This window comes from Amphibalanus amphitrite, unplaced genomic scaffold (genome assembly GCF_019059575.1).
Source record: "Amphibalanus amphitrite isolate SeventyFive unplaced genomic scaffold, NRLGWU_Aamphi_draft 000547F_arrow, whole genome shotgun sequence".
NCBI classification, from domain to species: domain Eukaryota; kingdom Metazoa; phylum Arthropoda; class Thecostraca; order Balanomorpha; family Balanidae; genus Amphibalanus; species Amphibalanus amphitrite.
The window spans coordinates 129732-155612 of NW_024882041.1; the positions used below are offsets into that span (position 1 = coordinate 129732).

General features: G+C 53.5%; 1 protein-coding gene across 1 annotated transcript; it reads left to right on the forward strand.

The window, feature by feature from the left end:
* Positions 1 to 477: 477 nt before the first annotated feature.
* Positions 478 to 23287, forward strand: LOC122393666 (zinc finger protein 555-like). Its single transcript, XM_043389900.1, has 10 exons — positions 478 to 573; positions 9731 to 10618; positions 11315 to 11575; positions 12582 to 12933; positions 13284 to 13668; positions 14182 to 14312; positions 14988 to 15061; positions 15297 to 15408; positions 18451 to 18532; positions 21208 to 23287. Exons 2-10 carry the CDS (start codon positions 9773 to 9775, stop codon positions 21401 to 21403), a joined length of 2439 nt encoding a protein of 812 aa, XP_043245835.1. The 5' UTR covers positions 478 to 573; positions 9731 to 9772; the 3' UTR covers positions 21404 to 23287.
* Positions 23288 to 25881: the final 2594 nt, after the last annotated feature.

The following is a 25881-nucleotide window of genomic DNA, read 5'->3' on the forward strand; positions in this document are numbered from 1 at the left end:
TCATATTTGGGGGCAATTTTAAAGTTGATGGCCAATGTTTTCAAAGTTAACATTTCCACAGGAAAAAATACAGCTATTTTTCTCCCAAATTCATCCATTTGTAGAGTCCGACTCTCTCTTGTTTTCTCGCAGTTTTCGTTGTACTCTGAGAGAAACGATCATGTGTATCATAAGCGTTTGGTTCACTTCAAGATGACAGAATTTGCACTTGCATTTTCTGCCGTGTGGAAGACCAGAGGGAGTCAGCTAATTTATGACAGAATATGTTTAAAAAATGATTGGTGAATATTATTTTTTGTCAGTGTCTGACCAATATTTATAATTTAAATCACGCTCTTCAGCTGTCAAGTGAGTTCCAAATAGCTTAAATTGTCAGCTGTTTATCGTCCTAGGTCAGCTCAAGGTCACAGACGTCAGCTGAAGAAAGTGGTGACCATTGACCCTGTGTTGAGCGGACAAACCGGTATTCTATGTACCGTGATCGCAACTCGCAAGGGGGATCCGCCGATCCGATTTTGATTTGCTCGTTGTGCCTATTTGCATGATTCCGATCACAAATTCTGCAAATTCAAGGCAAGTCTTCTAGGATTTCAATTGATTTTATGCATCGCAATTTTGATTTTGCCATATCAATATCAACCATCATTCTGATTGTGAGACAACCCGATGCGATGTCTATGGTCTTGTTTTCTTTTCTTTTCTTTTTTTGCTCTTGAGTCTTGACTTTTGTTTTTGTATTCGTTTGATAGGTACTACCGTCATTCTTGTATCTTGTATTTTGTATTTTCATAAATCACCAACAGGCTTACGCCCAATGACAGGTGAAGTCACACGCACACGCATACATCAACATGCATAAATCCCCCCCCCCCCCCGCCAAATTTATTCGGGGTGACTTAGATCGTCGGGGTGACTATGATAATGCCCCGGGTGACTATGATAGCCCACAGGAAAACCACAGAACCACAGGAAAAGGGGGCAAAGGATCTCTGCTCTTGCAGGGATGGTAGTACAGGCACAGCACCTCAAGCCATCAGGGTCTGGGACACAAGAAAAGGACAAAGCAAGGGACAAAACCAAAGAAGCGAAGCTTCGCTGAGCAAGACAAAGAAAAGAGTCAGCAGAGGAGCCAGACTCAGGGGAGGAGGAAAAGTGTAGTATCTTTGAGAGGTGGAACCCCCCTGGAGCCACAGGGGACAAGAACATTGTAGTGTCGTCGGTATCGGTAACCCTGGCGTCACCGGTAGCGTTTTCGTTCAAGGTTAAGGTTTCCTGCATTAGGCAGTATTAGGCCACCGTGCCATGCCGTAGCATGCTGTGACGTCACTGGGTAAGAGAACGTACCACGCTATCAGTATCGACTGAGACTCGGATAGACTCAGAACGACTCAGGCAGACTCAAACTGACTCAAGCAGATCGACTCAGATCGACTCAGAATGACCCAAACTGACTCAGACCGACTCAACCGACTCAAATCGATTCCGATCGACTCAGACTGACTCAGAACGACTCAACTGACTCAAATAGATTCCTATCGATTCCGATCGACTCAGACAGACTCAGAACGACTCAGGCAGACTCAAACCGACTCAGGCAGACTCAAACTGACTAGACCGACTCAGAACGACTCAAACTGACTCAGACCGACTCAAACCGACTCAACCGACTCAAATCGATTCCGATCGACTCAGACCGACTCAGAACGACTCAGGCGGACTCAAACCGACTCAAATCGATTCCGAGCGACTGAGGCAGACTCAGAATGACTCAGCCAGACTCAGACAGACTCAGAACGACTCAGGCAGACTCAAACCGACTCAGGCAGACTCAAACTGACTCGACCGACTCAGAACGACTCAAACTGACTCAGACCGACTCAAACTGACTCAGACCGACTCAACCGACTCAAATCGATTCCGATCGACTCAGACCCAGTAAACATGACGACGTCGGCCCGACGTCGGCCAAACGTCGGTCCAACCTCGGCCCGACATCGGCTGGACGTCGGATATGCCCGCATGTTCCGACGTCCAGCCGAAGTCCAGCCGACGTCGAGCCGACGTCGGGCCGAGATCGTTTGCCGAGGTTGACGAGATCGTTCGTCGTTGGACCGACGGGGCCGACGTCGGCATGTTTATTGGGACAACGCGCCAAAAGTATCAACCGGCGGCGGGATTCGAGCCCCCCAGTCGCCGACGTCGGCATGTTTACTGGGACAACACGCCAAAAGCATCAGCCGGCGATGGGGTTCGAACCCCGTGTCATTCGAACGCGAGGTTAGTGCGCTAACCACTACACCACGCAGCCAGCTAACGAATTTGGTTTGTTTTGTTGTTTATGCCCTTTCGGTCTGACAAGACCATTTCAGAGCCGGAAGGATCAAAGGATGGAGACATTGGTCTTCTTGGCGAGCACCCTGGGTCCAGTTCATATAGAGTCCCTGGTCCCATTGCTGTTACGTGACACTTATTGGAAAGGGCGACCCCACAATGGATTCATATAGCCACTCTTACACACCTGCACCAACGTTTCCCTAAGTGTCCCTTTGATAAGTGGCACTTTGGCAAAGTGACACTTGCCGACTGGCCTTTCTATATGAACTGGGCCCGGCCCTGGTGAGTTGCCGGGGCTGAGCCTGACCAAAGGATAGGCCGAGCAGCCCCCAAGCACTCACCGCTCCCGGCTACGGGCGAGCTCGGCTTACGGGCAATCCCAAATGGGATAAAGTTTCCCGTCCAGTCCGGATCAGGGGGTTGCGGCGTGGAGGAAGATTTGAGTTTCCTGAGGATATTTTGAATACAGAAGCTCTTTATGAAGCATGAAACATGTATTTTATATTATTTTAACGGTCAAAACAGCGGCCGATGTCGGTCCGACGTCGCCCCGACGTCGGCCCGACGTCGGCTGGACCTCAGCAATTGATCTCGGTCCGACGTCGGCCCGACGTCGGCTGGGCCTCGGCTGGACGTCGGAACATGCGGGCATATCCGACATCCAGCCGACGGCGTGCCGAGGTTGGACCGACGTCGGGCCGACGTCGGCATGCCGATGCCGAGTTGCCGACGTCACCCCGACGTCGGCCGACGTCGGGCCGACGTCGGCATGTTTACTGGGGACCGACTCAGAACGACTCAGGCGGACTCAAACCGACTCAAATCGATTCCGAGCGACTCAGGCAGACCCAGATTGACTCAGGCAGACTCAGACAGACTCAGAACGACTCAGGCAGACTCAAACCGACTAAAATCGATTCCGAGCGACTCAGACAGACTCAAAACGACTCAGGCAGACTCAAACCGACTAAAATCGATTCCGAGCGACTCAGACAGACTCAGAACGACTCAGGCAGACTCAAACCGACTCAGGCAGACTCGGGCCGATTCAGATAGACTCAGGCAGACTCAACAAACCGACTCAGGCAGACTCAGACTGATTCAGATAGATTCCGAGCGACTCAGAAAGACTCAGAACGACTCAGACGGACTCAGGCGGATTCAAACCGACTCAACCGACTCAAATCGAGTCTGTTTGAGTCTACCTGAGTCGGTTTGAGTTTGCCTGAGTCGTTCTGAGTCTGTCTGCGTCGATCGGAATCGATTTGAGACGGTTGAGTCGGTCTGAGTCAGTTTGAGTCGTTCTGAGTCGGTCTGAGTCGATCGGAATCGATTTGAGTCGGTTGAGTCGGTCTGAGTCAGTTTGAGTCGGTCTGAGTCAGTTTGAGTCGTTTTGAGTCGGTCGAGTCAGTTTGAGTCTGCCTGAGTCGTTCTGAGTCTGTCTGAGTCGATCGGAATCGATTTGAGTCGGTTGAGTCGGTCTGAGTCAGTTTGAGTCGTTCTGAGTCGGTCTGAGTCGATCGGAATCTATTTGAGTCGGTTGAGTCGTTCTGAGTCGGTCTGAGTCGATTGGAATCGATTTGAGTTGGTTGAGTCGGTCTGAGTCAGTTTGGGTCGTTCTGAGTCGGTCTGAGTCGATCGGAATCGATTTGAGTTGGTTGAGTCGGTCTGAGTCAGTTTGGGTCGTTCTGAGTCGGTCTGAGTCGATCGGAATCTATTTGAGTCAGTTGAGTCGGTCTGAGTCAGTTTGAGTCTGCCTGAGTCGTTCTGAGTCTATCTGAGTCTCAGTCGATACTGATAGCGTGGTACGTTCTCTTACCCAGTGACGTCACAGCATGCTTCGGCTTGGCACGGTGGCCTAATACTGCCTAATACAGGAAACCTTAACCTTGAACGAAAACGCTACCGGTGACGCCAGGGTTACCGATACCGTGTCGTCTTCCGAATCTCCCGAATCAGCAGTCCGCTCGTCAAGTCCTCACCAAATCCTCACAGTGCCAGCCCGATCCAACAAGTGTGTATTTTACAAAACTGAAGCTCCGACAACATCTCGGCCAAGGTCAACTGAATTCATGGTCGTTAAATCACTGCCGTTTAGTTTACTGCCAAGTTACTACATTTTCCCCCCTCCATTAACGGAAACGCGCTGGTGTCTTGATGCGTCTCCCACACCGCGTTCGCCGTTCCCCACCGTCACGCGCCAGGGACGACGGTCCCCCACCGTCGCCACGTATCGGGGACGACGACCCCTCACCGCGCGCACCGTTGCCACGTATCGGGGACGACGACCCCTCACCGCGCGCACTGTCGCCACGTATCGGGGACGACGACCCCTCACCGCGCGCACCGTCGCCACGTATCGGGGACGACGACCCCTCACCGCGCGCCGGGGACGGCGGCGGTCCCGCCGGAGACGGCGGCGGTCCTCCGTCGCCGCGTGCCGGAGACGATGCGCGGCCCCTGGACAGCGGTCCACCGCCGCCGCGCGCCGGAGACGGCGGTCCTCCGCCGCCGCCTGCCGGAGACGGACAACCGTCGACTTCACTCCGTCTCGCTGGCGGCGATCCGCTCGAAGGATCTGTGGAGCGGGTTAGTCGTTCAGCGTGCACCAATGTCCCACAGCTGAGTTTGTATGAGACACGTCCCCTCCTTTCCATCACCATTCTCGGAGACGAGAAGGCCTGCCGACCTTTCCTGGGGCGGGGCACCAGCCTAAACCTCACCCATTCTCCCACTTCATAGTCCCTCGGCCGGGCACAATACCTCAGGTCGAAGTACTTTTTCTGCTTTTCCTGCTGCGTCGCCACCCGCGCCCTCGTCGTCGAGTCGTCCACCGGACGACGCTCAGCCGCCGCGTGCAGCTTGGTGCGCAGTTGCCTCCCTCGCAGCAGCTCCGCCGGTGACCTGCCCGTAGTGGAATGGGGTGTGGACCTATATGACAATAGGAACTCACGGATGGCCCGCTTCCAATCCATACCATCGGCCGTCGCAGTCTGCAGGACATTTTTGACGTTCTTATTGAACCGCTCAACTGCTCCCGCCCCCCTTGGATGATAGGGAGTCACTCTGATTTGTCTCACACCCACTTCTTTCAGGTAGCCTGTGAAGACAGCAGAGGTGAATGCAGTACCGTTGTCACAAACTAGCTCTTCTGGGTATCCTTCTCGACTCGCAACAGCCTCCATGAACTCTATCACTGACTCCGAGTTGGGGTGTGCACAAAATGCTACCTCTGGCCACTTTGAGTAGTAATCGACCATGACAATAGCAAAACGTCTCTGCACCCCACCTCCCTCCATCGGTCCAATGAAGTCTATGCCCACTTTACTCCAGGGCGTCTGGGGCAGGGGCACCGGATTCAGTGGGGGCACATTCACCTTGACAGTCTTGTCAGCGGTAGCGCAAGCAGCACATTGACGCACAAGACACTCAACGTTGGCGTCCATCCCGGGCCACCAAAACAGCTCCCTCAAGCGCTGCTTAGTTCTTACCGTGCCTTGATGCCCCTCATGAGCAAGATCCAGAAGACGCCTTCTCAGCTCCTCCGGAACCACGATCCGGTCGCCCTTGAAGATGAGACCGTCAGCCGTTGACAGCTCCAGCCTGCAGCGGAAGAACGGTCTCAGGTCGTCAGGACAGCTGGCAATCCTTGCCGGCCACCCTTCGTCCAGCTGACTCTTCAGCTTCCTGAGAACAGGATCGGTCTGAACTGACTCGCGGAGCTCGCCTCTGCTCACTGCCGAGAGACGCTCCACCCGTTCAGCTATCTCCGCCACCAGCTGCTCCTCGTCGTCTGGAGCCGCTTCCGCGCCCACTGCCGGCAGACGCGAGAGACCGTCAGCCACGTTACACTTGCCTGGCACGTGACGGATCTCGAAGTCGTAGACGAAGAGGCGACTGGCCCAGCGACTGATCCTCATTCCTGCCCGTCCGACTCCTCTGGACGTGAGAAGTCGCAGCAGCGCCTGATGGTCCGTCCTGAGGGTAAAGTGAATGCCAAACAGGTACCGATGCCAGTGTTCAATAGCCCATAGAGCAGCCAGTGCCTCCTTCTCAGTCGCACAATACTTCCGCTGTGCTGAGGAGAGGGTAGCGGATGCAAACGAGACGACCCGCTCTCCCTCCGGGTGGATCTGGCTCAGCACCCCACCGAGACCAACATCAGACGCATCCGTGGTCACCACTGTCGGTAAGGTGGGGTCAAACATGGCAAGCGCAGAACTGGACGTGATCAGAGCGATCACCCTCCTGAAGACCAGCTCCAGTTCCTCAGACCACTCGAACTCGTGACTTGCACTCGAACGAAGTTCCGCGCGCAGAGGCTCCACCAGCGACGAGTAGCCCTGCACGAACCTGGCACAGAAGCCAAAAAGGCCCAGAGCTGACTGGAGGTCAGCCTTGGTCCGCGGTGACGTCATCTCCGTCATCCCTCTCGTCCTCTCAACACTGACCGAGATGCCAGCTGCGCTCACTGTCAACCCGAGGAAGTCAAGTGTGGGGACACCAAACAAGCACTTCTTCTCGTTCAGGGTGATACGATGAGCGTTCAGTCGCGCGAGGACCTGCTGCAGCCGGACATCATGCTCTGGTGCATCCCTGCCAAACACAATGATGTCATCCATGTACACCATCACCCCTGGCAGACCCGTCAGGACGGCTTCCATGACCTTCTGGAATGCCGCTGGAATGGACGACAGTCCAAAACAGCACCGTTTGTAGCGCCACAGACCCTCGTGCGTCATGAAAGCGGTCAAGTCACGGGACTCTTTGTGAAGCATCAACTGATTGAATGCTGACTTCATGTCTAGTGAAGAAAAGACTCTGGCTCCTCTGAGCTTATCTAACATCTCTTGCATGTCAGGCAAGGGGTGCTTACTTGAGATGATGCTCTTGTTCACCTCCTTCAAGTCCAAGCAGAGACGGATACCACCAGTCCGTCGCCGGGTGACCACCACAGGTGACACCCATGGAGAGGAGTCCACCCTCTCTATGACGTCCTGCTTCTCCAGCTTCTCCAGGTGCTCCTTCACTTCACCCCTGACCGACAGCGGCAGGGGTCGCAGCTTCTGACGGACGGGAGTGGCCCCCTCCTTCACCTTGACTCTGTGGACAAAGCCGTGTATGGCGGGCAGAACCTCTGCATCCTCCCCCTCTACCGCACAGACGACATTGCCATCTTTGACTGTAACACTAAGCAGCTGCTGTAGGTCACGGCCAAGCAGGGGTACACTGTGGGACTCCACCACGAACAAGGTACCCTCAGTCGAACATCCCCTGTCAGAGGACACTGTGGCCGTCATCATACCACGAACAGGCAGAAGGTGTCCTCCATATCCCTGAAGCCTGATGGAAGACATCTGTAGAGGGACGTGCGCAAACTGCTCCTGATACAAGCTGCTGGGTATCAGACTCACTCCCGATCCTGTATCCACCAACATCTGGACCTGAATTCCATCAATGCCAACAGACATCATGGGACGAGGCACTTGAGAGGGCACATGGTGCACAGTCGACACTTCTACCACACAGGCATGCGAAGACTCCTGACGCTTGCACATGACTGCATAATGCCCTTTCTCATGACACTTGTTACACTTCCTGACCCTGGCTGGACACTCCTTACTCTTGGCTTTATGTCCTTTACGGCCACATGCAAAACAGGTCATCTCACCTTGCTGTCGTTTCTTGCCTTCTGAGTCTCGCCGGGTGGAGAAGCCGCCTCTCCTCTCAGTCGCTGCCACCTCCTTGAGGACCTCTGCCCCCAGCTCCGGAGACCTGCCAGCTAGAGTTTGTTGACGGTCAGCAGCCTGATCAGCAGCGAGAGCGATGACTTCAAGACGCTGCAGGGTTAGGTTTTCTTCCTGACACAGTCTTTCCTTAAGCCTTTGAGAGGAACATCCTTCCAAAAACTGATCTCTTATCATTTCATCTTCTAAGTTACCAAATGCACACTTCTGACTACCTTCCCTCAGATTGGCTAGGTAGGTACGAACAGAAGAAGCCTGCTGTCTGCACTTCCTGAATTTTATCCTCTCTGAGATGATATCAGTCTTACTGACAAACAGACGACATAAGACAGCTACTGTATCATCAACCAAAGTGGTGTCAGAGGGCTCTGTTTTCACAATACCTCCTGGGCACTCAGCTCTAAACAGTCTCCGCCCTTCCTGCCCAAGGCAGTGCAGGAGCAAGGCCTGCTGCCTCTCCTGACTCCATGCTGACCAACCTATGGCCATGGCATAAACTTCGAAGTCCGGAAACCAGTTATTCCACGGCACCACCGGCGGGCCTGGAAGAGGTAAGAATGCCGCGGGCGGACGAATTCCCTCCATACCTCACGTCTGGTCCGACTACCTCGTCGCCAATTGTAGTGTCGTCTTCCGAATCTCCCGAATCAGCAGTCCGCTCGTCAAGTCCTCACCAAATCCTCACAGTGCCAGCCCGATCCAACAAGTGTGTATTTTACAAAACTGAAGCTCCGACAACATCTCGGCCAAGGTCAACTGAATTCATGGTCGTTAAATCACTGCCGTTTAGTTTACTGCCAAGTTACTACAAACATCAAGTGGGAAGGGTGTGAAAACTGCCAGAAATGGTACCATGTGTCATGCATTCAAAGTGAAATGAACGATGCTACCGCAGTCGTGGAAGAGTACTGTGATTGTACCTGGTGAGAAGGAAAACCACACAAGACGTGAAGATGTGACCATTTGTGACATGTTTGGCTCCTTGCCAGTTGTGCTTGCCCACAAAAGTTACAGTTTGACATTTTTAAAGTGTTATTTTTAAGTGTTTTGTGACCACATGCGTCCGAAAGTGGGTGAATTGTGATCACTTTATGTTTTGAAGAAAAAAGACATCAAGTTTGCATTGGTGCAAAATGTTTTTTTTTAAACAAACAGACCTATCATAGACACCCCCATTGCTGTGCTTGTTTGACCAGTCAACTCATTTACAATGCAAATAATGAGGGGTATCATAGTCACCCCGACCTTGGTGTGACAATGATAATTTTTTAACCAAAAAAATAAAATATAAGGGAGTGATTTTAAATATTCAGATATACACCATCATGCACAGAATTCCCCATTTGGTATCTTAGAACAAACCCTGGTTCAAAATATCTTTTCAGATCTCCCCTGCATTGAAGAAAATAGCAAAAGTTTTACAAAGTCACCCCGAATGACGGTATGTGATACCTATTTTTCATTCATAATGATATTAAGCTGGCAGCTTAATCTGTACTTTGTTGTCTTAACTTTGTTGTCTCTTCATCTCTCAAAGTTTTTCATAAGGTTCCTTACAACTTTGGAAATGGGGAAGCAAATGTATGAATAATTTAGTCTGATTGACTATATTTGATGTTATTTGTAACTATTGCTTTTGTCTCTTCCAGTTCAGAGAGTAGCAGCAGTTATTACAGGCACCAAGAGCCAAAATGATGGAGGAGGTGGGTGGGGAGCCATGTCCTCCCCACCTTGGGCCGTCAGCAGTTGCAGAGGACCATGAGCTCACGGAGCCGACACCGTCACTGGCTGACTGCAGCCCGCTCAAGAGCCTGGGGCCAACCCTGCACAGCCTGCTGTTGGCAGACACCCACCTGCCGGCCAAACGGAGTGAGCTGGGCCTAACTGACGTCCATTACCTTGAGCCTCTTCCACTGGCTACTGTTGCTGCCCCAGTGGCTCCCGAGCCTACTGCCCAGCAGGCTCCTGCTGGTTGCTCGGTCATCATGGGCTACCTGAGTAAGCCTGACGAGCCAGGTGGACAGTCGCAGATGTCGGTCTCCACAGACACCGAGGACCCGGACGACCCCGCGGAACTGCCGCCGGCGCTGCCCGACCTCTCGCAGACCTGTCTGGTGTGCGGAGTGACGGCGGAGCGCGGGCGGGCGCGGTGTCTGCGGACGGCCGAGCCGCTGCCGGCCAGCGGCTCGGCCTACCTGTCGTTCGTCGGCGCGCTGCTGTCGGCCGAACTGGAGCCGGGCGCGCTGGATCGTCTGGAGGTGATCTGTCCCGACTGCCACGACCTGCTGGTCACCATTGACGACCTCGAGCAGCGCGTCGCCGCCATGAAGAACAGCGTGCGCAGCCAGTTCCGCGAGTGGTGGCGCGCCGCGGCGGACGACGCTGCCGGCGCCGGCCCGGAGCTGCGCCGCCGCGGCCGGCGCGCCGCCGCCGCCGGAGCCGGCCGCCGCCCGGGGCCGCAGCCGGACGCGAGGGGCACGGTGACGGAGGCGGACCCGGCGGCGGATGACGAGTACCGACCCAGCAAACGGCGCAAGGTCAGGAACGCGGCATGTAGGGGTTGGGGCTGGAAGAGGGCATGGTGAGCTGCATCAGGGCCACCGCAGCAAGCCCCAAAAATAAATCGTTCAAGTTCCACGTAATTGCAATGCCGGACATGGTCCGTCCCAGTGATTCCTTGACTGCATCTACGTGCAGTAGCTCCCACTATCTGCAACTGCATACCATCCGCGGATATTGAGTGCTGGGGAAAGCCAAAACCGATCTCTGACGACCGAGAATGTTGCTACTTGCTCCTGCCTTTGACACAAAGTTTGAAATCGACAAGCTTACTGATTGTAACTGGATCATTAAAAAGTTCTGGATCATTAAAGCTGATTATAATGTTATTCATTGCATTTCCATTTCCTAGGTACAGCCCACCGCTAAAGTAATGTAGGGTTTTACCAATCTCAACGGTTGGCTTTGACTGGCGATTGTTTAATGCGGAGTAATCGAAAAGAAGATGTCAATAGCTAAAGTTGCAGCTGCAAGGGTGACGATAGTTACATATCAGCTACATTCAAAGTTTCGTTGTAGTCTGGTTAATCGTTCCTAAGCTTCAGAAGCAGAACATACCCGTGACTGAAACCCCACATTACTTCTGCTGTGGACTGTACATAACAAACTTGTTATAATATTACGGCCTGAACTCTGAGAAAAACATGAGTGCTTACACTAACCCCTCACCGCAGAATGCTCCCAAGTCCGGTGCGCGGCGCGCCAAGTCTGGTATGGCGAGCGAGAGGAAGATCGCGAAGTCCAAGAACCTGGTGTGCACGCGGTGCCCGTTCTACACGTTCGACCGGGACGCGCTGCGGGCGCACATCGCCTCCGTGCACGCCGGTGAGAAGGCGCACAGCTGCGAGGTCTGTCACAAACGGTTCACCTACGAGGACTCGCTGAAACGGCACATGAACCAGCACCAGCACTTCATCAAGGAGTTCCGCTGTCAGGTGAGGCTGCTTGTTTTGAGTTTAACCACGACTAGCCGCTGCTTGAACTATTGTCGGACCGAGACGGTGCATCTGCCAGTTAGTGAGCTGTCCTCGACCTTTGGGATAGTAACGTTAGGCGATAGCTTCGGGAGTCAAGCTTGATGTTCGTGCGGAAAGGGAGGGACGAGGAATTGGACAGTGGCTTCGTTCTGGGTTCGTAACTTGATGTTCGGTTCAAGATTCTTTCAGATGTTTAGGTCTGTACCTGTTCTGTTTCGGTCAATGAGGTATCGAGATGTTATTGCCGTTCTATCGTCGTATCGTGTCAGTTCTTCCCAGCAGGGTTGTGCTCGACTAAAAAAAAAATTACCGACTCGACTCATCATTCAACTTCAGAAAGCCCTGCTGACTCAACTCTGACTCAAACAAGGAGCTGATTTTTTTCCCTTGACTTGACTCATGACTCAAGCGGCTCAATGAAAATATGAGTTGACTCAAACTTGACTCAAATTTTTTGTTGAGTCAAGTGTGTTGACTCAAAATTGACTCAGATGAAAAAGTTGTTGAGCGGAGGGGGGGGGGGGTGGGTGAAAAAATCCGGCAGCAGGGCCAGGCCTAAGTTGTTAAGCGGGTGAGAATGAAAAGCTTATATATATATATTGTTTCTAAAAAGATGAGTTCGCTGACTCATGTTCCTAAATGTGTTTGACTCAACTCCATGTCAAAAGTTATTTTACTGACTCAACTCTGACTCAACTCACCAGCTCAACATTTTATCCGACTCGACTCAAACCTGACTCATTTGAGTCAGAGTTGAGTCAAATCTCTGACTCGACTCATGAGTCAAGCACAACCCTGCTTCCCAGCTATTCACAATGGTCAGCCCAGCCAGGAATGAGACTGTTAAGAACCCTTTGGGCTCGCTGACCTCCCAATGCTCGATCAGGCAACATTCTTGTCCGTTTAAAACGCTAACGAGTTGTCCAGCTCTGGCTGATTATTTTCTCCATTCCGTCCCCGGCAGCCGTGCGGTGAGCAGTTTGTGAACCGGTCGGAGCTGCTGCTGCACCGTCAGCTGTACCTGCACGGCGCGCAGGGCTCCCCGCCGCCGCCGCCGCCGCCGGAGGAGCCCGCCGCCGCCGAGGCCGACTGCGCGCTCCAGTTCGCCTGTCCCGACTGCGGCCTGGTGCACACGCTGCGTGACTCGGAGCAGCAGCCCCGGCCGCCGGCCTGCCAGTGCGGCCGACAGATGGACATCGCCTCCGTGCTGCGGCTCTTCCCGAACGGCGGCGGCAGCGGCGCCTGCCTGGCGTGCCATCAGCCGTGCGACGGCCCCGACGCGATGGAGAGGCACCTGGCGGAGGTGCACGGAACCGGTGAGTCGCCGCCCGGCCGCCGCGGTGCCACGGGGATGCCAATCGGTTCGCTCACAGTGGGATCAGCACTCAGCAGCGATCGGTGCTTAGGCGATTTTCTTGGCCACTAAATCAAGGACTACACAGATAAAATACCGGATCAGAGGGGGTAATGTTGTCAGGACCTGCGCATTTGTGCAACTATCTCCGTTCATCACAGGCTTAGTCTCTGTCAAAAGTATTAAAACTTAAATTCCTTAAAAAAATGCAGCAAATGCCGGTGCCCATAGACCACCCAGGAACCATGTCGCTTGTCTCGCCACCTCCATGCGACGTTCATGACGCCCCTCCCCCTCCCCCGTTCCGCCCAGGCGACGTGGTGTGCTCGCTGTGCGGCAGCCGTTTCGCGCACCTGGACCATTTCCAGCTGCACGCGCTGTTCCACTCCACACTGGAGGAGTTTGCGTGCGAGCAGTGCCCGTTCCGCACGTACAGTCCGGCGCGGATCGCCAGCCACCGGCACGAGCCGGCGCCGGCCGCCGAGCGACCCGTCAGCGACGAGGCGATCGTGGCGGCGGTGCGCAACAACCCGCCGGGCCGACGCGGCCGTCCGCGGAAGGACGCGCCGCCCGAGCCGCCGGCCTTCCACCGGTGCCCGATCTGCAGCAAGGAGCTGTCGTCGCTGACCAACCTCAAGAACCACATGGTGCTCCATTCGGACGTGCATGAGCACAAGTGTCCGGTCTGCGAACGCAGGTGGGTGGGCAGTGAGGGGACCGAATGGGGTAGGCGGGGAGAGGAAGAGGGGAACAATGTCATGTGTTGTGATGGAGGTGTGTTGTGTTGGAGGTTTACGTGTCTTGGTGTTCCTTTAACAGTTGAATTAATAGTTCGACCATTTAAGTGATTCATCAATAACTTATCGGTCAAACGATGCCATCGTTTCCAGATGATAACTTCTTGAATGACGTTGAATCAGACGTCGTGCTGACTCGACGACATGCTTTTAGAGTCTTGTCGGTCTCTTGTCGAACTGTCTGAAACATTTTCGTCTGATCAACTTATGTCCAGAATGCCTCTGGATGATCGAGATATTTGCAATGACTCAAACACATTGAAACTGTGTCAAACACACTGAAACAAACACACTGAGACTGATTTGTTTCGGGCCTGGTTTTAAAGTTTTGTGCGACGTTTGCTGCAGATGAGCGACTATCATACACTTCAGTTACTGTCAGAAAACTATAAGCGTTTGTGTTCTTTTTGCAGGTTCAAGCTGCGAAAATACCTCAACACGCACCTGACGCTGCACACTGGCGTGCGGCAGTTCAAATGTACTGTATGTGGAAAAGACTTCAACCAGAAGTGTGAGCTCAACCGGCACATGCGCTACCACAACGGTGAGTCGCCGACGAGCGCTAGTTAGGTGGGTGTGCCTCCCGGGTATTGCCGAATCATGCAACTGCGGGGGCCTCACACGGGTATATTTCAGTTATCCGCCGGGGTTTCCGCTCGGCAGAGTGAGACGGCGCCGGCCGCCACGTGTGGGCCGTATTTTCCATATATCCACCGCGGTGGGCGGCTGCCTGATTGCGCCGGACCGAGAAATCTGCTTTGGTGCTCGTCGGCGTTTCGAGATGGACTCCTGATAGGCGACATTTATATCGAAACTTCTCGTCCCGAGCGGCGTCAAAGATGAACGTTTCGCATTTGCCTGAGTTTGGCGGCGCTTTGTTAAATTACTCAAAGTTCGCTTCTTAAAATCCATCGTAAAGCCTCTTAGTCAAAGTCTGAGGAAATGTTCATCGTCTTAGATCGCCTTAGCTGATTTTACGTCTGGCAATTTGGTGCGGCGTTCTCTAAGCTGGGGCTGTCTGGTGAAGTTAGCAGCGCTGGTCGTCATCTTTGTGGGGTGCCAGGTGCAGTGGCGCGTGGCGCCGGCACTGTGTCCGGGAAGAGCCGTGCCAGACCCGTCCAGTGGGGTCTGGGTTCTGTGCTGAGTACCCGAGAGGAGTTTTGAAAGTCGGGCATGTCAGTCTGTTCCTAACCCCAGATACATGACCTTTGTTCGCCAGGAGACATGACACATGTCTGTGAGTTCTGCGGCAAAAGGTTCAGGGAGGCCAACGGACTCAAATTCCACCTCCAGGTTAGTGGTCAGTAGTGAAGGAATTGTCATTACTTACCGAATGCTTACCAGTTTTTCTTGATGACTGTGATTAAGCTCTAAATTTGCAATTTATGGATATGTGTCGTGAATTTAATGTTAGCGCTCCGATTAAAGACGGCACACAACGCACATACTTCAAAACATTTAATGCCACCACTTGCCACTGGCTGAACTTGACTTTCTTCACTGTTCCATGGCGTGCCTGCGTTTTCAGACGCACACCGGGGAGCGGCCGTTCTCGTGTGACCAGTGCGGGAAGGCGCTGCGGAGCGCCTCCAAGCTGCGGGTCCACCAGCGCACCCACACTGGCGAGAAACCGTACAAATGTGAGTGGACCGGACGGCGTCAGACTGACAGAGTAGGACTGACAAACTGAGTCACAAAGTCAGACTGAGACTGAGTCAGACTGACACCCACACCGTACAAATGTGAGTGGGCCGGGCCTAGTGTGTCAGACTGACGTGTGAGACTGAGACTGAGTCAGACTATCAGATTCACAGACTGACAGACTAACCTGGACGCCGTGCGGCCGGACAGGGCCACAGCGGACATCCGGGTCGAGTGATTTCCCCACTGATGAACCAGGAATTGATATAGATTCTTATCATTGTGCAAATTCCGCATGGTCGGTTTGCTGATTAAATGATGTCTCAAGATGGTCGAATTTCATCTCACATGTAATCGTCTCAGTGACCGTAACCTCCATGATCCGTGTATCTCGAAATCCGGTCTAAATTTACACTGTGATGCGTCTGTCTGTCATGCGGAGCGGTCGTCGCTGTCCGGACCGCCGTCGGTGGACGGCGTCTGGTCCGGTCCGAGCGCCGCTCCGTTACGATGGGAACGGCCGGCCGGTGTGGAGGGCTGGCCGGCCGACGGATGGGCCTATATGCCGTGCCGGTGACCCGTGTGCCCGCTCCGACCGGCCGTGGTGCCGTGTGGACGGTCGGGTGGATAGGGGGCTGTGAGCAGACTGAGAGGGAGACGTGTCCACTTTGGACAGTGATGAGGAGATGGGATATGTTTGAGACAAACTCGACGGAGGGCGGAGATTTGACGCGTCATGACGACATCTCACCGAACAATTCAAAGCTGTCGTAGTCACGACCACGGTCGTGAATATGCAGCGGATGATGGGCTGATGGTGTGCCTCTGATCCGGGTTACCTTTGGTGTGTTACCTGCCGCCCGCCCGTTGCTCCGCCCTCGCGGCACGAGGTTAAATCGGACCGGGATCGAACGGCGCACGCCCCCGCAGAGTACAGAGACCACCGGTGTGCCACACCACCCGCTCCGGCTCACCGCAACGGGCCCTCTGCCGGCCGGCGGCCCTGCAACTTTAACGACGCCTATCGACTGACGGGCTGGCCGCCAGGACGCGTACAAGTTACCCGCGGCGCGCCGAGCGGGCCAGATTGGTCGGACTCTGTCGGCGCCCAGAGCTCACGCGGAGACTTAATCTTCGTTAGTCCGAGCTAATAGTGCCGCGGCCGTGGAGTTCACACGGCAGGCGCTGACGTTAGCGGACCGCTGCGTGGGGAAGGATTTTAACGAGTTCGGACGATTATGGAATGCGCCTCAACGAAAGTATAACCAGTATAACGCCTTATGGGGCGACTAACGGAGCGAGCGAGAGGGTGGGCCTTGCACGTGCGAAATTTCGAGGGGGTACCTCCAACTGACTTGTGCACGGCACCCTACTAACCGGTCTCTAGCGATGTGCCAAATTTGAGCACAATCGGCCCAGCCGTTCTCGAGATCTGGAAGCGGCACCCTGCACGTGCGCACGTGCAAAATGGGTCCCAACTGACTTGTGCACGGCACCCTACTAACTGGTCCCTAACCGTGTACCAAATTTGAGCGCCATCGGTCCAGCCGTTCTCGAGATCTGGAAACGACCCCTGCACGTGCGCACGTGCAGCAGCACCCCAACCTTAACACATGCAGATGAATTATCTGATGGAGACCTAACTGTGTACCGAGTTTCAATTCAATCGGCCCAACCGTTGTGCCGTTATTGAGGTTGCAATTTTGGGGGTTCTTAAAAAATGTCCAACTTTACCACGCGCCACGTGCGGTGGTTAGCAAGAACGCATGGTGGCCATCACACCACAGAACTTTTACGTCCAAGTGACATTCAGTAAAGAAGACCGCTTGTCAATCGGATGTCCCGTTCCTAAGATATTAGCTTTTGAAGAGCGTCCCCACGGCCGGCCGGCCGGCCGGCCGGCCGCTCATACTCAGAAATTTCCGTTAATCTAAGGAAAGACTCCGCTCGCTTCGCTCGCTCCGTAATGAATAGGAACATGTTTCGAGATGGGGTCATGGACATAAGTGTCATCCCGTCATGCGAAGCTAGCGGACTGCAAATGCCAGATTTATTACTTTGTGGATTTTGTTCTCTTCTCGGGTTAATTGACAAGTCCCTGGTTGGTGTTAAACCACGCACGCAGCATGACACTTAGATTCTTTTGCTTTGCAATTACGAAAGAGTCACGCGCCTCGTGCTTAATCGATGTATTCTTCAAACATTAATCTCAAATAAGCTTCGTTCCACTGTGTCACCGTTCATCATTACCCCATTGTTTTATTACGCCGGACCAGCTGGCCTGTACCTTCGGAGTTTGTTTTATTCTCGGCTGGCGCTACCCAGGGTTCGTTACGACATGCCGGTGGGCGCTTTAATCTGGTTATTGACTCCCGGCTGGAGGGGCCCTATCCGTCCCAATTGTACGGCCGGAGCAGCAGCCAGCGCCGGAGGTGGTCTCCGATATATCTACGGTCGGGACGGGATAGGTACTGACGTTACGACGGCGCTAACCTGTGACCACTCTAACATCAAACGGTTCTCGAATCAGGGCTGACAAAGCGTTGTGCGAAGTTCTTGATGCGAATTTGATATGCATCACGTAGATCCCGTGTGGTTTATCATGATCACACGAGTTACGTGACTTGACTTTTTAAGTGACGATATTTTGCCTCCTGCCGTATCATCCGCATTCCGCATACCGCAATGTTGTGTCTTTTTGTTGTATGACTATAGTTCGTTTTTTTCTAAGCTCGACTCTCTCTGTAAACGTTTCTTTGAACACTGCACGATAATTTTTGTAATGATAAGAATTGCACGAGAATTGCTCGCTGACTTACTGAGAAAACTGGTCGGCGCACATTAATTTCACAGACGGTCAACTTTTATCAAAATTATTTCTACCTGGCTCCCACCTCCCAGACTCTCAGCTCGTAGGTGCCTATATTTACAATTCCACAGGTATAGACGACTTGTTAAAAATGATGTTTGCAGTGAGGGTCGAACTTAAAAAAGAACCATCGTTGGTTACCCGATGACCAAACACTTTATCCCGCTTCCAGGTGAATACTGCGGCAAGGATTTCGCCTACAAGTACAACTTTGACTGTCACCTGAGGCTGCACACGGGGGACCGGCGCTTCAGGTGGGTTCCGGTCGGGACGGGTCCGTTTGACCTCACCTGACCCCTCCCCCCGGCGTCGGTCGGGGTGCGGTCGGCCGTCTCATTATACTCGCTCGTTTATCGCTGGTGGGGCTGTGCGGCGCCGGGCAGTGTCAGGACTAACGAGGGCCTGACGGACGGCCTCACCGGCGCCGGCGCCCGCTCAGACAACGGTGGACCCGAGGTGGACAGTGTGTGGATGTTGGACACGGGTGGACCGTAGTGGACCGTTTGTGGCTACGGGTGGACCGGTGGCGGAAAGCGGTGAATATTTGGTGAACCCATGGTGGACCTATTTCAAACTATAACAAACTTCTTGAATTTGCGAGGTGTGACTGTCTTCTGAACGAAGATGAATAGCTAGTATACTCCATTTGCGATTTTATTGAGACCTTTCCATCCCATTTGTAATGTTTATCGCCCTGTAGGTAATTCAGAGTGAGCTGTCTTCCTCCTCCCGTTGCCGTTATGGATTGGGGAGGCGGTCGACGAAAAACTGAGATTTATTCATGCGTTTTTGGTATCGGATAGAATCATCCAAACATTTATTTCTGTTGAAAGCAGTTCTGAATAGTTAATTGGATGTCGGCGAACTTTATGATAGCGGTTTATTTGGGAGTTATTAAGCCGAACTTGTGGTAAATGGACTCCTTGCCATCGAATTAAGCTCCATTTGATTTGGTTCGCTGAGGGAATTCCGCTCCGATATTTTCCAGACTTCTATGGCATTGTGAGCCGCCCACGCGGAATATTTTGATTGGAAGTGGCATCGCACACGTCCCCGCTGAGTGGCACTGCAGTACTGCACGGCCGACTTGTTAGCGCGCTTTGTGCGGAGGTTTATGGCTTTTTGCTTCGTCTTTTTATCCGCTCTTGCTCATTAGAGTTTCCTCATAACTACCGTATTTGTTCTTTCAACAAGGACGGCTCTCTGACCCGTTTATCTGTCGTCTTTGAGGATGTCTCGTCTCCAGACGATCAGCCGGGTCTCGCTGCTCCCGGGGCGCATTATCCCTGGCACGCACCACTGCACCGGCGCCGAATCTCCGGCTCAAATTGTTGGGTATTTCTGCCACTTGTGCCGCCGGGAGCGATCCATCAGCTCGGCTTCAGCCGCTTCACAAACGTGTTCTTTCGGCGGTGAACCGAAGCTTTGGCGAGATTCCGCCATAAATTGGCGGAATCTTTCCGTCTCCAGTGGCTTCTGAGCCATTTTGATGGATGATCGCTTTGTCCCGCGGCGAGTCCCGAGTCGGCCCTCCAGCAGAGAGTTGACAGATATCGATGGATCTCGCTCTGAAGGAGCTTGACCTTTCATCAGCTGAGCTGCCGGCAACTAGTCGCCGGACAGGTCAGCCATCCGTTCACACGGCCGTGACAGCGGCACCCTCGTCCCCGGGATTCTCGTGTGGTGATCGTACGACGGCCTTCCATCCGCGCACTGATCGACTGAAGTGAGCCCGTGCACACGCTCCCTCCTCCTCTACACGCTGGTGAGACAGGATGAGCGCAGACGATGGAGACTGAATGTGGTAGGTGCCGGGAGAGAAGAGGGTTGATTGGGGATCAGAGGGTGGCATGCCGGGCTGGAGGAGAGAGGGGCTGTATCGTGTTCGCTGTGTGGAGCATGGTCCGAGTGCCGAGTGCGACCCTTTCCGCATAGCGGAGAGAGGAGAGATGAAAGATGAGAATCATATCAATGAGAGGAGAGGAGAGAAGGGGAAAAGTAAACGAGACTGGGCGTTCGCCGTACTCATGCTGTTATCAAGTGCTCGAACTGAGTTTTTGCGATCCTGCAGCGTATCTCCCCCCTGGCCCGTTCCCAATAAGTTGCGGCTGTGATGTCCAGACCCCGCTTTTCCACCTATCAGTGGAGTGACCACTGAGCGTCCTGCCGGCCACCCCGACTGGGGTGACGCGCCTTCGTGCCGCGGGTGGTAGCTAGCCTCCCACGTGTTCCACCAGCCACTATCGGTGTGATATGAGGCTCAGTCTCACGGGCACACAGGGCGGCAGCCGCAGCCGACGGGAAACCACCCGAGAGAGAGAGAGAGACCGGCCGCCTCACGAAACACAGAACTGCTTCCAGATGATGTTAAATTATTAACGGGGAGACTGAAGAGCTTTTCTAGAACTCCATTGCACTTACTTTTGAATCAGGCGTTATGTGAAGTGACGGCCTAAATCTGGTGTTTTCCGTATCATGCTACCCAAATGGCCATTAGTGGTATATTGCTATTGGATACACGGCAACGCTTTTCTTACTTATTTCTAAGCATTGGGCTCTGCACACATGTTATTTTTATTAAATTAATGCTATCTTATATTACGAGATGTGATCGTGAAAAAAACTGAAAATATAAACAAATAGAATAGATACATTTGATGCTAAGCGTGGTAACAAGGAGACAGCTCGTTTTTACATCGCTTATGTATTTCCACGCTTTATTTTGTTTTACGTTATTCGTGTTCATGTTGCGGACGGTTTTTAGCCCCGGCCGCTCACTGCACCGGCCGTGACCCTCCATAACTCGGCCCCCTGACCCGCCATGCCCTCTGTGGCCCCGCCCCTGACCGGCTGTCCCCGCCCTCGGCGCGCCCTCTGTGGCCCCGGCCCTGACCGGCTGTCCCCGCCCGCGGCGCGTGTCTGTCCGCAGGTGCTCGGTATGCCAGACCGGGTTTGAGCGACGCGACAAACTGAAGGCCCACGAGCAGTCATGCTCGCGGCGGATGGCGGCGGCCGCGGCGGCTGCTGCGGAGGCGGCGGCGGCGGGGGCGGCCGCCCACCCGCCGCCGCCGCCCAGCGAGCCGCACCCGTACCCGTGGTCCATGGAGGCGCTGGAGCCGCACTGACCGTCCTGCGGCTCCGGAGGCGCTGTGTCGGTGCGCTAGCTACCTCTGCGGCGTGCTGACTGCCGGCCGGGTCCGACTGTCACTCCCAGAGATCACCTGCGGGCTGGTCCTCCCGACAGCACAGGGCTGGGTGACGCCGCCACCCCAAACACACACCGCTCGAAGGAAGGGCTTATGTTTGTGGCAGTTCGGTGATGACTTTATACAGGCCACCGGGCTGGGTGTGATGTGTGTAGTGTGCTACGCTGTTCTCATGACCACATTTCCATATTAGGACTGTCGGTAGTTGAACTGAGTGACATTGAAAGGATTGGGGACTACGTGGGCTGTGAGCTTGCATTCGTAGTGATCATTTGTTGTTACATGATCAACTGTAGTGCTGAATGCATCGTCTATCTATGGAGCGTATCACAACTAACTAATCGTGTCCGATCAATGATTTTTTCTCTGCATCTCTATCAGGTATTATATTGTCGATGCATATGAGCCGACCGTGATCCATGACTCAGCCATTTATGGCAGCTTTTTCTGTGCATGTACCCATGATTGTATCGTTTCCTGTGGGCTACTTATTCCGTGTGTATCACCGTACCCACGAGACCTCTCAGTATGGCGCATGTTTATCCGTTAGCCTCAGCACGACAGCGGAACACGCCGGGCTCAGTGTACGTACCGCTGTGAGCCGATCTCGCAGCCTCAGACTGTATTCTGTCACATTTCCGTCCGCCAAACCGCCGTCACGGGGCTCATCGGCCCTCGTCTAACCGTACGTTCGTACCTCACGCACGAGTCGGTGGCCGTCGCCAGCCTGTGCCCCACTGTTGGTCCAACCCGTGTGTGACGCCAGCCCAGCCCAGCCCACGGATACTTACGGGCCAGTGGGGTGGACCGGAAGGCGCTGATTGGTAATCTGATACCATCGGCCCGGCCCGACCGCCTTGTTCGGTATCACCTGTCTGATATTGACGCGCTGTCTATGATACCTGACGTGGTTTGTATGACCGTCTTGTTGGAGCGTCGCTGGTCGCTGTGGTGTGTCTGAAGTAACTTTCCGTGGCTTGGCACTAATATCTATGCGTCTAACGGGCGGTGGAGGGTCCATGCTACCTCTTCCTGACCTCACTGGATGCCGTGTGGCGGCGCTGTTACCCGGCGGGAAGAGGGATGGAGACATACGGGGGGGGGGTCAGAGTGGGAGACATCAGGGACGGGTGGGAGGCAGAGTGGTTGGGTTGGGAAGAGATCTGGTGACCTGGTGAACAGAGTGTTCCGCGCTGTGGTGTGACCGACTGTTAGTGACCACTGTTGCGACTGGGTTGGAGGTGAAGGGGGGGGGGGCAGAAGGTCTGTGGCTCTCCATTGCGGCGCTCTGGCGCCTGGCCATTGGACACTAAGAGAGGGGGGGACGACAAGTGGTCCCATCTGAACGCCGCTGTTAGAAAACCGGCCAAGGGCTACTGGGCTAAATTACAGCTGGTCTGATGATATGGGTCGCGGATGGTGTCCGATTATTCCGTATTTGATCATGTTGATGGCTACTGTCGATGTGCATGGCTCTATGAATTCAGCCATAAATTGACCGATGTCGGTGAAGTGATGTGTACACAGTGAGGCGGCGCTCTCCGTCCTTGCCCCCATCCCGTGCGGTAGGTAGTAGGTACTGCCGCCACTGGGGCCACTGAGAGCACTAATGGGCAGGCCGCCGCCACCTGGGCGGCCTGCCGGCTGAAAGCAAAGTTTTAATGCGCGCCGAATGCCGGCTGTTGTACTTTGTTCTCCTGTTTGCGGATTGTGCGCTGAAAGTCGGTGAAACGTATTTATATGTGCCCAAAGTTGCTGCCGCGGAGTTGCCGCCACGTTTTGTAATAAACTCATCGGACGGTGTCGGTGTTTTCCAGCGGAGCCTGGGAGCCGGCAGGGCGGACGAGTTGGGATGCTCTGCGGGGCCCGTATTATCCGCGGCCGGCCGCCGCCGTCTGCGCCATTTAGATGTGACATCTGGCCAGCTCTCGGCCATTATCTAAATTGATTTGATTCTTGGGCTTATTTCCGTTTACTGCGTGAAAAGTTGGCTGGTCGGGTGATGAAAAACACCAGAGCGGCGCCGTAATTGAATTGGATATAACTCATTTCTGCTATCTGATAGATTGGAGCATCTCGAGCAGAAAAATGTCGGCTGAGTCGCGCCACCAATCGTCGACGATGCGGCAAAGTTGGCGCCGCAACTACCAACAACCAGCTACCAGAGCTGGTTGGCTGATGGCAGGCGTGTGTGTTGTCTGGCAGTGGTGTGATCTATGGCGTGACATAGACACCAGCGACAGAACTCTGATGCGACTTGAGACGAGAGTCCAGAGATGACGGTGCAGAGTTGGGAAACTCTTGTTTTGGAGAGGATACTTCAGCATTCTGACACGTTTCCTGCTTTTGACTTCTAGCTGCAAGCTTTTTTATTTTATTTTTTAGCTTTAGTCCGAGCGGACATTCGTGGCTCACGGCCTGAACATCCGGTGGTATCGGAATGTCACTGAGGTGGTTGACGAATGAATTAATCGGTTAGCCCTGTGTTTGGTTGTTATCACGAGCGATCCACATTCCACACACAATTTACAGCGCGCTTAACGCTTAACCCCGTGGTGTATAATGCGTTCCCCCGAGGTAGGGTGCACCAATCCGCCATTGTTCCAGCCTGCTCGCCGAGAAGTCCCCCCCCCCTTGCTCTCGAGCCCGGCATTTGGCGCACATTTGCATCTTGTCTCCGGCGCTGGGAACAATGCGTGCACTGGTCCGTGGGCGTCGGGCGCTAATGTTTTCCAGTGCGTCGCGCTCGCATGCCGCTTTAACTGGGCGCCTCTGACGGGCGGAGAGCGGTCCGCAGTGACCCGGTCCGTCAGGGAACGCCGCGTAACGCCCTCACCATGTCCGCCATAATATAGACGGGCACGAGCCACGATAGGTCGGCATCGACACCATTAGCAGCTCAACGCGACGGCACTGACAGGCTAACGTGATTTGATTTATTTATGTTTATTTTTTTTATTTATCTGGTATTTGTATCATGATTTCTTTGTGAAGAAATAGGTATAGCCAGTTTTTCGCATTGGCTTTTCCCGGGTATAGAACGAACTACTGCCCTTCTTCTATCGCCCGATCGGGAAATTCTGGTCTAATAGGTACCAAAACTTGGGTCAGGCATTCAACACACGTCACAGGGATAAGCCGCACACGGGCTGGGGTATTTCGCCACCCACCGTTTGTTGGGGGGGGGGGGGCGTTAAACGCCCCCAGCCGATAACTCGAGAACCAATAGGCGCAGCGAAACGCACTAGGCGGCAAACGAAAGAACGCGACGAGACGCTTCAGATGAGTACTTGTTTAATTTTGAGGTCACAGGTCGGGTCAAGGTCAGGTCAAACACCTGAAATCGGACTTTCAGTAGCATGGACTTCAGAACTTCGCAATGGGCGCCTCTCGTCATAAACTCTGTCAAAACGGTGCACAATCCATCATATAAGGTCTACAAGAGTCATGGTCGTCAAGAAAGTCAAGAAATGCGTCTATCATGGTCATGAAGTAGGTAGTCACGAGAAATTGCCAAGATTCAGTTCACGATTTTGGGAAATGCGGAACGATAATCAATAATCGAAGATAGCCATTTGATTGTTCATGGTATTGGCAGTCTAATGGCGTTTACGGCATGTCTGTATGTCTATTCTGTGATTTTATATGATTTTTTGAACATATAGGTATCGTTTTTTGTCGAAAACTCAGAAATCATGACGTCACTAAAACCTCGATATCTCAAAAAAAAAAAATCCGACCAATTTTTTTAAAAATTTTGTCACAATAAACTTCCATCAATTCCCTACAGGTACCCAAAATTTGGCGCGCCTTCGGCGCGCCGTTTTTATACTATGGCCCGGCGAAAAAAGTGGGGGCGTTTAACGTCCCCCCCCCCAGCAACTCGCGGGTTAACATTTTATCTCGTTCGTGGCTGCCATTGATATGATGTGACGCGGGACGTCGGCAAAAGAAAGAGCTACATATAAGCAAGTTACTGAATGCGCTTGCCTCTTTTCTGCGGCGCTGGAGTTATTTCGTTGAGGCCATTTGCCGAAAATAATAGGATAAATTTGGCCATCAATAACCTCTGGTGACTTGCTTTTTTATCTGACTTGGCTTAAATTGAGTGAGTTAATTTCTCAGTAATTTGTTACGCCCTTTCGAGTGCCGCATTCGCATACATACCGCGTGTCATGCATCGCCTACAAGAAGTCGAATTAGACGAGGGGTGTTTGACCCCTCTCCCCCTCCCCGGCCCGGCAAAAGTGCCGCCGAGTGGTTACCGGTCCGGCGCTGTGTAAAACCGTTGCAAAAGACATAGGTATCGGAGTCTGACGTTAGCACCTGCTGAAGCGTTGCCTGTCATATGTATATCATCTTGACGTCATCCGATTAGTAGACCGGTGATTGGCTGG